The sequence below is a fragment of the Haliotis asinina genome, chromosome 4 (genome assembly GCF_037392515.1).
Source record: "Haliotis asinina isolate JCU_RB_2024 chromosome 4, JCU_Hal_asi_v2, whole genome shotgun sequence".
In the NCBI taxonomy this organism is placed as follows: Eukaryota; Metazoa; Mollusca; class Gastropoda; order Lepetellida; family Haliotidae; genus Haliotis; species Haliotis asinina.
Genome location: NC_090283.1, coordinates 11835676 through 11850057, shown reverse-complemented (window position 1 = coordinate 11850057; position 14382 = coordinate 11835676). Strand labels below are relative to the sequence as shown.

General features: G+C 36.4%; 2 protein-coding genes across 2 annotated transcripts in view; one reads left to right on the top strand and one right to left on the bottom strand.

The window, feature by feature from the left end:
• Positions 1–7740, bottom strand: part of LOC137281279 (ubiquitin carboxyl-terminal hydrolase 9X-like) — a 67518-nt gene extending 59778 nt beyond the window's left edge. Inside the window, exon 1 of the mRNA XM_067812443.1 lies at positions 7584–7740. The gene's annotated coding sequence lies outside the window, so the exon portion shown is untranslated. The remainder of the gene's footprint in view (positions 1–7583) is intronic.
• A 164-nt stretch (positions 7741–7904) lies between these two features.
• The window catches only part of LOC137281278 (propionyl-CoA carboxylase alpha chain, mitochondrial-like), a 40137-nt gene continuing 33659 nt past the window's right edge, over positions 7905–14382 (top strand). Inside the window, exons 1-4 of the mRNA XM_067812442.1 lie at positions 7905–7991; positions 9131–9223; positions 12437–12553; positions 13679–13792. Of these exons, the coding sequence (XP_067668543.1) occupies positions 7905–7991; positions 9131–9223; positions 12437–12553; positions 13679–13792 (411 nt within the window). The remainder of the gene's footprint in view (positions 7992–9130; positions 9224–12436; positions 12554–13678; positions 13793–14382) is intronic.

The window sequence follows — 14382 nt, the reverse complement described above, 5'->3', positions numbered from 1 at the left end:
GAAACTGTCAAACTTTGAGTGCAGTGTGACGCCATGACTGACGCAAAATCACGCAGAACGACAACGGTAGTCATCGGCATTTCCGGCTTCTTCCGTCATTTACAATGTAAACGATAAAAACATATAACAATACACAGATAGTCAGAATAATTCTGATTACTTACATCTCACATTTATGTACAAAAGATCCCTGAAACGAGGAAAACGTCCTCGCAAAATCTTGTGTACCCTTGTCAGCGAAGTCGCCATTTTGAAAGAAATCGGTCATTGGTAGTGATGTCACACGTCAACATTGTTGCACATATTAGGCAATTTGTTTGAGGTGAAGGTCGGTGAACAAGAGTAAACACAATGCCCATACCATTCCGATTGCACTTTTCGTATTGTAATGTATATTTTGCGTATCGTTCAGACATTTCTTCATGAAACTGATTTCAGTATCTACATGTATCCGTGTTCAACACCATGCCACATGTGGATATAAGGAATGCGTTTTTATTCTTTGAAATCTGTTTGATTGTTTGAAAAATATTTACATGGGAAATTGACTCAGTAAGTGTACTATACCACATTTTAAGCCTCTACACAAGTGTTGGAAGATCACACGTAGCCATTACTGCTACTTGTGCTTCAGTTCCCGTGATGTACAAAATTCAATACGTTGGGACAAATATTACAGTTTCATATCAACAGGTTAATAAACAACGATTCAATTCCAACTAATAAGTAAAACTGATAATATTAATGAAAATGATTTGTACATTTTATGAAATGTAGGGGCACACATATTTAAAGGAATTGCCTTCTTCATTGTATTGGTTTGTGTCGTTTTTATAGACAAAACAATTATGAATATTGATTGACCAGGTGCTTGAGTTTGTCAAGAACATTTTACAATTCATTATCATTTTTTTTTCGATAATAAAGTCCATTCAAATTCCATTAAAATATATCTGATGGCAGAATATATAACTCAAACAATATTTATACGAAAATTGTTGAAAATATATAAACCAGTTCGTGTCTTAATTTGGACAAGCCTTACGTCCATATTCTAATACTTCTGTACTGAAAAAGCGAACTCTTTGTACCTTTCATTGCATACATATGAAGTGAAATAATTTCATAATCATAAGAAAATGATATCCTAAATGAATATTCAATGAATAGTCAGGTGTTGTGAAATTTTCATTTACGCTAAATTAAGGATAGACAGGTGCGCGTGTTGCTCACAATAAGATACGTAGTAATTGTTGATATATTCAGAACACTATTTCAGAGGTAAAACCACACATTTTATATTTTGGCTAAAAAGTGTTGAATTCTGACACAGAAGCCGAGATCTTTTACACATTGAATGGAAATAAGGTTAGATATATACTAATCAGCAACCAGAGTCGTCTTTTTCCGACGTCACAAAATGCACAAAACATGCCGTGACGTCAACTAAAATGTCGCATTATTTTCAGTAATTTCATTACATTTGAAAATGTGGGTGTTACTCCGTTAATAATGATGCAAAATTAATCAAAATACATCTACACAAACAGAATATGGGAATCTAAGAACTAAATTATGTATAGGATAGGGACATCCAAATCGCTATTACCTGCTTTTTGATGTAGTACACTGGCATCTTTTCTTACAAATTGTGAAACTACCTAAAGGTATCCTCTCACATTGGGGAACTTTGTATTGGAATAGTTGGGTCCACTGTAAACAAAACATAACGAAAATATTCTGTCTGTATCCACAGCAAATTCTCACCATGTGATCTGAGTTACACTGACGCAATGTAAACAGTAACGGAGTTATGCCCCCTTATCTTTATACGTGCATGACCTCTCTGTCGAAGTTTGACGTCATAGAAGAAAATTGATTGTTGACATTTATTGCGGGACATTTTTGATTTTGTGAGTGTGACGTTATGCATTAGCACATACACCCATTTCATATACACTTATGTCGTTCAGATATCAAGCTGTATTTTCGTCGCTCACACTTTCCGTAAAGATGCCAAATTAAAAAAGTCGTAGCAGAGTGCAATTATTGGTGCAGGATAAGAAACGGAGAAATTTACTGTTTTTCAACACACACAAAAGTTTTGGACAGCTTTTAGCAGTGTCTATTTCTCAAACCCCTGAGGTAGTCGCAATTATATTTATACCAACGGATAGGAAATTAAATATTCTACATTTCTGTGCAATTTTATGGCAGTACACAGATCCAGGACCACGCAAGCGCAATTCTCGCACAACGTTCACTTTTCAAACCTTACGAAAATGTGCGCCTGAAATAAAACTCGGCATCCAGGGGGTTAAAGGACCACTAAACTCCATGTTTTGGTACTCTTTTTATCACTGCAAATGAAAGACTTTTGGTTAGTCATAAACGAAACACCATTTTTTTTAAAAAAAACCTTGTGGTTAATTAATACCAAGTGCTTAAAAGTTGCTAAAAAGCCATTTGCTTCTCTCTCACCCGCAAACGAAACCACAGACACCATTACGTAAGTCTGTCGCCAGAGAACTGGACGTGACGTAATAGAAGGAACGATTTCCAATTAATTGTATAGAAAATGTGTAGCTAGCTCGTCATTTTGTTGATTTCTCTACGTCACTAAAGACATGCTGAATTGTTGTGTTGCCGTCAGTTGCTCCTTGGGGTCGGGTGATGGTGTCTTTATGCACAGATTTCCACAGGACCCCGTAGTTTGTGCTTAAATTGGTTGTTTGTGTGTGCGAAGCGAGCGCGTGGAAGCCTATGGTATATACTAAATCGGATGGTTCGCCCCCTACCACGGTTCCAGGATAGAAAATATGAGTGCAAGTTTCATCAAGTTTATAAAATAAAGACTGCTTATCACACATTGCTGACCAAAAGGATTTTGCATGAATATAACGCTTTCTTCCTCGGGCTCAAGGTTGTGGTCGAAGTACCAATATTATCGTAAATAATACTATATTGGCCCCTGCCTCGATTCACTTGAAGAGTGAAATTGTTATGTTATAAGCAATGTCATGTAAAATCCTAATGTCCATCAATAAAATACATATTTTACTACCAGTGAAAAGTAATTTTGATTTTGTAAGTCTGTGAAAAGAAATTTAAATAGCATTTATCTTCAGACAGGGCGCTGCCATTTTTGAAAATGGCACGGGCTAAAAGTCGGTTAGAATTATTGAGATTATGGTTTGTTTTCATCAAGTTAGAAAATTTATACTACTTTTTATCAGTAGTTAAATGTGTATTTGAATCATGGCCAAAAGGATTTTGCATGACACAACTTGTAACATAGCGATTTCTTCCCAGGAAGCGAGGTGGGGGTCCAAGTGAAAATACTGTGCGATAAATTTCTGCACTTGCTAAATTTACTTGGTTTGTAAACGTTCACTCACCAGTATGTAGACACTTGTCAATATACATCTTTATATTTGGTCTCATGATCCCAATTACTTTATAATCATACTTGTATGGATTTTGAAACAGAAAGAAGCGATCTGCGAATGTATAACTGGAATGTAATATCTAGACATTTTATAGTTTGCCTAGATGAATCATAATTCGCACGCATGCGTAACTCGAAAACTAGGCAAAGCAGGAGACATAACTAAGTCATAGTAGATTGTGAGAATACATAGCTTTCATTTTTCACAACAGCTTTCGCGATTTCAGGTTTGTACAAACCTGTCAACGAAATAATTTACCCCTTGAAATGTAGATGAATCCTGCACAGACCCTCATTTCTATACCCACTATTACGTCACGGAGACGTGCCCCTCTGGTTGGTTGAAATTTCGTTTGCGGCTGAGAAGTGTGCACTGTTGACAAAAAGGTGGATTTAAGCTAATTAAAGATCGAAATGAGCAGTTTTAATGACAGGGTTTCATTTATAACGATGTCAGCAAGTGATTTTGCATTTGTACCCTATTAGAGTATATGTGACCTTTAAGTTAATTCTGATTAAAGTGTTTTGTTTTGTATAATTATTATATTCTATCTTATTATGATAACACTACATAGATGAACATTCTTCCTTATTACAGTGAGATCAATGTTTCCCTGTAGGTTTTGACACTGCTATCAAGTAAGTGATGTAGTATACGAATGAATGGTTCAGGTAGTTGTGACATTCAGACTGGTTAGGCTTGACCTTAATTGAAACAACATAAGATTTAACAATTTTGTCCGGGTTTGTAAAGAAAACATGCATCTGCAACTGGTTATGAATTATACAACCACATTTCACAGTAATCTCAAAGTTAACCTTTCACAGCAAGAACTCTGTATGTGCCAGGATTTGAAATAACATATGTAAATGAGTTCCATCCCTCAGAAACTGATAACGAGTTGATAGTGGAGGTCTCAGTGGTTCAGTTAGACTGCTAGTTTTGTGTCGAGGGTACGGGTTTGAATCATGGAAGAGACTCAACCCACAGTTCTTGTATTTCTTATTTCATGAGAACATGTAATCTCAAACATAATGCTTGTTATTACATAATACAGGTGACTTACAAGGAGTGGTTTCCTTAGTCTCATGGACTAGCAATAACATCCACCTCTGAAGCATTTGTAAAAGTATTCTTTCACCATAGCAATGTGACCATTTTTGTAAGCAACATTCACAAGGTCAATCTTCAGTTGCACGTAATTTAGCATCTAGGTAAGCTAATGCAATTACAACCATCATCTCAATATTATTTATGCATACTCATTTGCATAAATTCTTGTAATCTAATTGCAGTATCTGACATTCCTCTCATATTACCCAAAAACATTTGCGAGTCTACTCATGAGCTTTCTTGACATCATTTTCTGTGAATATAGTTTTTACATATGATTTAGTATTCAACACATCCAGACTGATATAGATTTTACTGGTATTGGCACTTTTAACAAGTATCTGAAGTTGAAGACTAGGTCAGAATCAACTCATTCAGAGCAAGCCAAACCAAAACCATGTCATATATGATCTTGTCTCCTTTTGACTAAAGATGATCTCTAGCTCATTCCCAAAGACTGGAAATTCATCTCACTTGGCCAGATCTCTCAAAAGAAACGATTTATTTGACTTTCTTTTCATTACAGGCAGGCCACACCCAAGTTGACTGGAACACCAAGTCAATATGGGGCTTTTAGTTTCTAAACCTAAAATCAGCAAGCCATCATGTTTTGTACATCATGTTCATAGACATTTTCATAGACTTGATGACAGACAACAAAATGAAATTCCTAGCTTGCAGCAGCAATGCTTTTTACACACCTTTTACAGAAGTCTATCATGCCACACATTCATAAGGATCATTAAGCAGCTGTGTACTACAACCAGTATGTATTATAAATCTTATTCAGACCCACCATACCTGTTCACCACTTCTATCTTAACACTGATCAATACCAATCACATTATGAAATATGACTTGTCATTATATCCTAATGTCACTCCTTACCAAATTTGATTCACAACAGCCAAGTTTCTTTGAAGTCTCATGCTAGTGAAGTCATTGTCATGAATCATGAACAATATTGATGGATTGGCAGGCTGTCATGCATAACTCGTGCTTACATACAACAATCATAAATTGATCTCCATCTAAATCTATTGAGAGATCTTGCATGCATCAGCTGGCCTCTTGGCACTTTCTGCCTAAGACTAGTGAGTGACATTTGACCTATCCTTTATTAGAAAGTATTAAAAATTGACTTTCTTCAATATCTAAGCTAATTTCAATACCAGTCACAGTGCTGTGTGATATACTTACATTAACTTTTAAAAAAACAGCATTATATTTACTGATGTTCTTACTGATAACTAATCAAGGTTGAGATCAACATAAATAACTCAGATTTCATACGGCATAACTTAAAAATAAAGCACAATTTATCAGTATTTCATGGGATAAAACATGAATGATCTTAAAATAGTCACTGACTCACTCATGCTTTATCTCTATGGTAAAATTAGTTCCATTGTGATAGCAGTTAAGAATAAAACTTCCAATATGTCTGCCAGCAGTAGACTATGTATGTTGCTTTGTACAGAGATGCCAACCTTAAAGTGTTGCAATTAGTAGTTTCTAGGATCAAAATTATTAGTTTTGACAATAAAATTAGTATTCAACTTAATATTATTAAGATGGATTCTAAGATACATAATGTAACACTAATCAAGAGTGAAGCTTTAATTTTACATACCTCCAAAAGCAGATTTCCAAATTATCAGCATTTGATTTCTTCTTGTATCTTTTTATATGTAATCAATGAAAATTGGTTTTTTTCGTCTAATAATCCATATTGTAATTAATTTTCTTCTAATTTTGTGGAATTCAGTGCAATGGTATTGGTGTAGTTTGAAGCTATAGTTTGTAGCAACTATGATAAAATCAAAGAAGGTTGGCATCTCTACATTGTATCATCAGGTCGATAGTGCCACAATTTATAAATCCTTGCAATATTCCAACATTACATATTCTTTAGATGTTTACATCAGAACTTATAATCAAAATGTAAACATGAATAATTCAGATATGAACATGAGTTCTACAAATATGAAATACATTAGCATTTAATAATCAAAAACATGGATACACTGGGAACCTCTAATTTTAGAGCACCTATGAAATTTGAGATCCACAAAATAAACCTATCATTACTTTGAGTAGCTTAAATTGTTCAAAAGAACAAATAAATATCACAGATATTCTTTTTATGACACAAAACATCCTGAGATTGTTGTCACCTGTGACATACACACTAAATCTTAAAGGGAACATTTACTTCATAAAAATAGTTTTCTGATTTTGTCACAGACCTATGTATTGTCTAATACGATATTAATAATGACAAAGAATTAACTTATAAATATCTGGCAGAAGTCTACACATTGCTGTTCCGCACAACCTGATGTGCTACTAAGAATCGGTTACTAATAATGGCACAGATTCAACTCATAAATTTTATATGTCAGAAATCTACTTGTTCCTGTTAAACGCAACTTGATGGGCTATCTGAAAATACATCTGTAACAATCAAGGTGATTTGGATATGCTAATAAAACTACTGATGACTTCAGTCAATATGTGTCCTAAGTATTGTGACATGCAATGTATGCAATGTGGGTTTTTCCAAGTACATTTCTGGCATTCACGTCATTTCTTAAAATTTTATATGCAGCTTCGAGTAAAACGGTAGATTACATTGGTATGACGTATATATGTGCGATTTGTGGCACATATACAACTTGCCAATAAACATAACACTGTATTATTGGAGATGCTGCATATGTAGACGAGGACTGAGCTGCAAATTTTACTCAGACGCTCATGTGACGACGCATAAAAAATGACATGCACGATATCAACAGAAATCGAGTGGTGCACAACATCCGATTTTTCTGCCTCATATATATCCGATTTACAGATGCATGTACGGCTAAACACTTGTGCAGGGAATGTGACAACGTAAATTATGCGATAAAATAAGCGAAAGAACCGGCTACCAGGAAACGAGCTTTGTCAAAATGGCGAATCTGGGGAGTGGGATCGTTCGCTCGTAAACAGCAATCGCCAAACTAACAGACTTACCTCGTAGACGGATCTAATCCGGTCCAAATAGTTGTTTAGAAGCTAATAAAGTGGTCATCTGTTAAAAATAAAGACTGTCTGTGAAATTTGGTGGTATTTTTCCACCAACAAAACATCAGACGACCAAAGCCGTACGCAGTATTATGGTAATGAATGTGTCACGGTGAAACGTGATTATTTCAAATGATAAAAGTAAATAATTTTCTGCAAAATAAACATGGTAAACTCATTTAAGACGGTGTTTTCTCAGGTCAAATGATATTTTCAGGTCAAACTCTGGATGAAATCGGTCTATACAATCACGTGACTGAAGGAATCAAAATGGCGTCTTCCATTGCGGCAAGGGGACAATGTTGTGTTGCACAAATGCAGTTTGTGCAAAAACGAGCTGCGAGTTGTGCCAATCCTGTAAGTAGTCTGCCGTTCCAAAGGGACAACTTGTAGAGATCATTCTACAAATAATTGCATTTACATGTTTAAAGCACACTCTTGTTTGGGATGTACACGCACTTGTGGCAATGTCATTGAATTATAGCAGAGGCTTATTTGTCAATGCTATCATGCTAAGACTAAGAGCATGATGAAATTTGGATCGTGACAGCATTGGTCCATGTTATAATTTTCCAAAGACTGCAGGGGGTCTGCCAATGGTCGATTTTAGCAGACGAATAAACTAGTCTTAGTTACAGTGACAAATTACTGCAGTTTTGTATTATATCCCAGTGTGAAGGGTTTTCGACGGTATAAGACAAAAACGTATTTTTTATCCTTAATATCATTTTAAGTTTTGATTTTGCTAACCTTGAGTGATAAAGGTATATTCATCTATTTCACAAAATAGTTTCATGTGTTTCCAACAAAAATAGCATTTATAACATCGTATCGGCGAAACTGCAGTCGCTTGTCACATCCGGGTATTTTTGTATGTGTTTTCGACGGTGAGCCATACTTTTCCCTCCGCACTGCGAGAGAGTGTTTTGATCACATGGCTTCCTGTTTCATACCTAACCTGTCACTTGCAGACGACTGATCTTGTTGAATTTTGCTCGCTATTTTTTGTTATACAGGCAATTGATTTTGCATCGTAAGTGGTATTAACGATCGAGGGTAAATAATATTGTTGTTTATTTGCTCTTTACATAACTTAATTTCTTGATTTCAATTGTCAATAAAATGTCTCATAGCAGGAACTGATCATTCGCCCTACTGATGAAACTGTTTGTGCACTCTGATCGCGAACGTACTTCCTCGATACAGCGCTAGCAATGCAATCGTCGAAATCACCAGCACGTCGAATTCAGCTCGCTTTGGGATATGTTTATTTCATTGTTACAAGATGTGCATAAGAGTTTGCCAAAGCCATAAGAGTGGCATGTAAAGAAATTAAGGGTTATTTCAATATAGTTTATGTTAAAGAGTTAAGAGTGATTGCGAAAAACGTTAAAAGGAATTTGCTGCCTTTGCTACCCAATTAAAACGTTGGTGACATGTTCAAGTGAGCCATGTCAGTATGTTTCTCTCATGTGTTTGTGTGGTTGCCGTTTCAGAGCTGGTTGTGTTTATCCCGGAGGACCCTGTATACCACAATACCTCTACAGAGGGAACTTTACTGGAATGAAAAGTCGGATCCAAAAGAATCTGTAAGTAGTATGATTCCATGACTGACAGTCAAACTTATTTCATGGAGCAATTGCTGTTATTAGGTTGCCGATTCATCAATCCTTACATATTTCTTTCTCTGAGATTACAAGTCCTGATCAGAGATACGATCAATATGCAGTCCATGTCTGATTGTTTTTGCTGAATCTTCACGGCTCAGAATTGATCTTCAGTAACCCATGTTTGTCGTAAGAGTTGATGAATGGGACTGAGTGGTCATGCTCACTCTCTTGGTTAACATGAGTCATTGTATCAATACTCATGCTGTTTACCACTAAATTGTCTGGTTCAGACTCAATTATTTACAGACCGCCCACCATTTTGCTTGAATATTGCTGGCTATGCCATTAAACTGAACGAAGTAACTCAGTCAGTGGCAGCGGCTTAGTGGTGGAAGTGTTTGTTCATCACATTGAAAATCCAGGATGGATTCCCTGCATAGTACAATTTCGCCCATTTCTTGTGTGTCACACCATGATATTGCTGGAATTATGCTTAAGTGGTGTGAAACCTTACGACGGAGGATCCCACCATCGTAATATTGTTATTTCTGGCTAGGTCTCCGCTTTAAAAAAAAATTTCTAGTTATTTTGTGGTGACTTTTGATCTAGCTTTGACATTAGCTTAACAAGTGTTAAAACTCCCAAAATTCCAAGTCAGACAGCCAGACTGGTAACATAAAAAAATTACCAGTCCAGATACAACCTTGCTTGTCTGGTGTTCAGTAATAAACTAAAAGTACACTTATTGTGATTGGTTATCTAGTGTTACCCCTAGGGTTCAGAAAGGGCAGGGTAAATTCATGGAAAAGGGCACTTCATAACCTCAAAGTACATGTTGGTGAAGATTATTTAAAAAAAAAAAATGTATAAGATGTATAAGTAGTCAAATTGTCTTCTAAAGTTCGTTTTTACTCTTCTCAGTTTGTATTTTAAGATTAGCATTTGAAAAAAGCATTTCAAATCTGGAATATACACACTAGTCATAGTAAAGGACTGCAACTGAGGCAAAAAAAGGGCAGGGCGTAAAATAAAAAGGGCAGGGCGCAAAAGTCAAAGGGCCATGCGCTGCGCCCTCTTAAATGTGCCTAGGGGGGAACACTGTTATCATAACATGAACTGTCCAATCGTAAGTGGTTAACATAATTTCATAATGCCTCAAACTAATGACAAGAGAACATGTGTGATATTATGAAATATTTACTGTTTGGGGTGAAAATATCGACTAGACCATTGGGCAATCTACTTTTGAAATTTGACCCGTCCAAGTTGAAAATAGACCGTTCAGGACGGCTCAGCAGGCAGGAATTTTTAACACTGACTGGTACAATGGTAATATTGATGGGTTTTTTTTAATCATACTGGGTTTCACTCATGGGTTAAATACTGTAAATCATGAAATTAATGTGAGTGAAAATCAGTGTGAAAACTGTGAGGGTCCCATGCGTTAGGAAGATGTTATTGTTGTTATTTTTGGCATTCCAGTGAAGCTAAAATACTTCAGCTCAATGGTCACTAAAGTAAGAAATTCAAACAAATGAACACAAAGTCTAATAATTGCAGAAAAAATTTTTTTTGCATAGTCTCATGAAATCAGCTGACCAACTCTGATGTTTTGTCTCATAATTTTGGACACCTGCTTGTACAATAGTTTGGGATGGTAACTTCCCTCTGTGGCACTTGCCACTGTCACACATCACTGATTTCATAGGCCTCAGAGGGAAATTGAGTAGAGGCCACATGCCACAGACGTACAGGTGACCAGTTTCAATTAATGAGGTGTGAATGTCTTAATTAACTAGGTATTGATGGGGTATACCTAATTCATTGTTAAATCATAACTGATTGTAAATTAGGGGTGTCACAATGCAGATGCCTCACCATATGATACATATCCTGATACTGAGGTCATTTTACTGTACGTATCGCAATACAGTATTTTCGACCATAACCTTAATAGGAAGTTATCTGATGTTTAAACCATAGTTGTCTGAAAACCTCTGAGCAAATAATCCGAGTCATTTCTGTTATAGGTAGAGATTAATAGATAAAGGACACCTACCCTTCAATGATTGTAGGACAAAACCCCCAGTCCCCCTGTGGACAAAACCCCCCTGTGACATAACCCAAAATGAAGACCTGTGGACAAAACCCCCAAACATGTTTTAACTACTGAGTGATTGGCTTAAGTGACATGTTTTTATTAAATCAGTAATAGAGATTATAAGGGATAGGGATTAATAGGCTTCGTTGATTAACTTAGTATTTCGTGTATAAACATTAGTGAGGATGAAACTTCATTACTGATTAGGATTAACTGACTTCAACAGCATTTAAAGCTTAATTTATCCACTTAGTATTTAGATATGAGGCAGATTAGTGCTCAGATTGTTATGGAACCAGATTGTGCTAGTGCTCATAACTTGTAAGTGATATGGGCTGAATCGACTGTGACTGATAAACAATCTTCATTATTCATTTGGAGCTTTTGGGGGTTTTGTCCTACATGGTGGGTTGTTTTGTCCCAGGGGGATTTTGTCCTAAGGGTTTTTGTCCCAGGGGGATTTTGTCCACAGGGGGTTTTGTCTGCACACCCCTTCAATACCCATCACTCACTCTCAATAAGTCATGTTTGCTGTTTTGTGTAAAAAATACAAGACACAAATGTGTCTCAGACTCAGTATAGTAATCAATATGTGTAAAACAATGTAAAATCACATGGAGCATGTATCTCATTGAATCATGGGGTCTGGGACAAATTCCCACCTAGGACAATTCCTACCCCAAAATAAAAGTAACATGAAGAACATAGTTCAGTTTCAACATTTATTCATTTTATCACATGTACCATATAACAATATTCCATATAAAACAAACATGAACTGTTACCTTCTTCTTGACATGACAATTTGTATATTGTGGTACTTTTCAGCTCACCTGCCGGTTTTACACCATATTCATATGTATATAGAACGCATACCACCTACAGATTTGCCAGGATCTTCTTCTTTGAAAGGCAGTTTAGAAGTTCTATACATGAAGGAACGTGGCACCAAGTGCAGTAAAGAATTTGACTATCCTTAGAAATTGGTTTTCCTTAATACCAGGATCAACACATGCTTTGTAGATCATGTTTCACTTTGAACATATGGGTTTAAAAGTAATTTTGTTTGTTTTCGTATTTTATTTTTCCAGAAATTTGACAAAGTTCTCATTGCAAATCGAGGTGAGATAGCATGTCGAGTTATCAACACCTGTAGACGTCTTGGCATCAAGACAGTTGCTGTCCACAGTGATGTCGATTCCTTGGCTGTGAGTATAGACATGGTAACACCCCATAATCAGTGTCGACTCCATAGCTGTGAGTATAGACATGATAACACCCCATAATCAGTGTCGACTCCATGGCTGTGAGTATAGACATGATAACACCCCACAATCAGTGTCGATTCCTTAGCTGAGAATATAGACATGATAACGCCCCAAAATCAGTGTCGACTCCTTTTCTGTGAGTATAGACATAACACCCCATAATCAGTGTCGACTCCTTGGCTGTGAGTATAGACATGATAGCACCCCATAATCAGTGTCGACTCCTTTTCTGTGAGTATAGACATAACACCCCATAATCAGTGTCGACTCCTTGGCTGTGAGTATAGACATGATAACACCCCATAATCAGTGTCGACTCCTTGGCTGTGAGTATAGACATGATAACATCCCATAATCAGTGTCGACTCCTTGGCTGTGAGTATAGACATGATAACACCCCATAATCAGTGTCAAGTTCTTCAATCATTTATAAGACTGTCAAACAAACTACTCATAACTGAATACGATGGTTACAGTTGCACGTGTGTCATCATGCACCAGTAGGTCACTGCCCATAACATCGACCACTGTTTGTTTGTATGTCCCAGACTTTACTGTTTCAGGGCCAACAAGCTATACCATATTTACCATGTCAAATATTAAGCATGGTCATTCCAAGACCAGTCTGTTGAGAAAATGTTTTAAGCATCCAATACTGAAACTGAAAATTATCTTGAGTCTGTTTCAAAGTTTGTTATGGAAAAATTCAATATAGAATGGATATCAAATTGTCTTGCTCCAGTAACATTCATAAACAATCCCAGGTTCAGCCATGTTTGAACTAAATTTTATCAATAGCAACAAATTTATGTTATTGTTCACAGTACCACCGCCTTGAGCAAGCTATAGTTGCATGGATATATGCACTATATAAATATCCTATGAGATAAGATATCAAAGTTCCTTCCGTTTCTGCATTTACTTGTATATGTATTTGTTTATGGGAGCCGCCTTCAAATAAGCTCCTTAAAGATTGTTGCCAATCCATTCATGACTTCATCAATAAATATGTTTAAACCATACTGTCCACAAACAAACAATACAATGGCTACGTCTGGTATGCAGGTCCACACGAGAATGGCGGACGAAGCGGTGTGTATTGGTCCAGCACCCACCAGCCAGAGCTATCTCAACATGGATGTCATCCTGCAAGCTGTCAAAGACACAGGCGCCCAGGCGGTTAGTTAACTGCTGGGTACATCCCAGCATTCCCACTCTCTGATCAGGAACAGAGTTATTATAATCCCAGAATGCATACACATTTAGCTCTTCTCAATGATTACAAATTTCAATTGCCAGGAACCTTATTTTGGTATAGTGAACATCGTATAATGCTGCTTAGGAAATTTGTCTTCCGAGATTACTCAATGCAGTTTCGGTCAATCACCATCATGTCAAAGTTGAATTCCTGAAGAATTGTCATTATTACAAATGTTTAAAATTATATGAATCAAGACATGAATAAAGGCGAAGGGGTGTGTGTTTGCAGCTCAGGCAGTCATGAGTTGTGAGACAGTTATGAGTTCAGATGATGTCTATGTGGTGACTTTTAGACACTACCTATATCACTTAAATGTCAATTCTTATGATTCTTTAGTGACAATACCAAATGGTAACATCTTATTAACACTATAACTTCAGATGTCTGCTTATGAATCAAGATCATTTTTGTGTTCAGTTTAAGGACAGTGATTTCTTTTCATGTTTTCATAGTGAAAGGTCAATCTCTTTTTTCATCACTCTGTTACAGTTTTATGCATTTCTTTTGG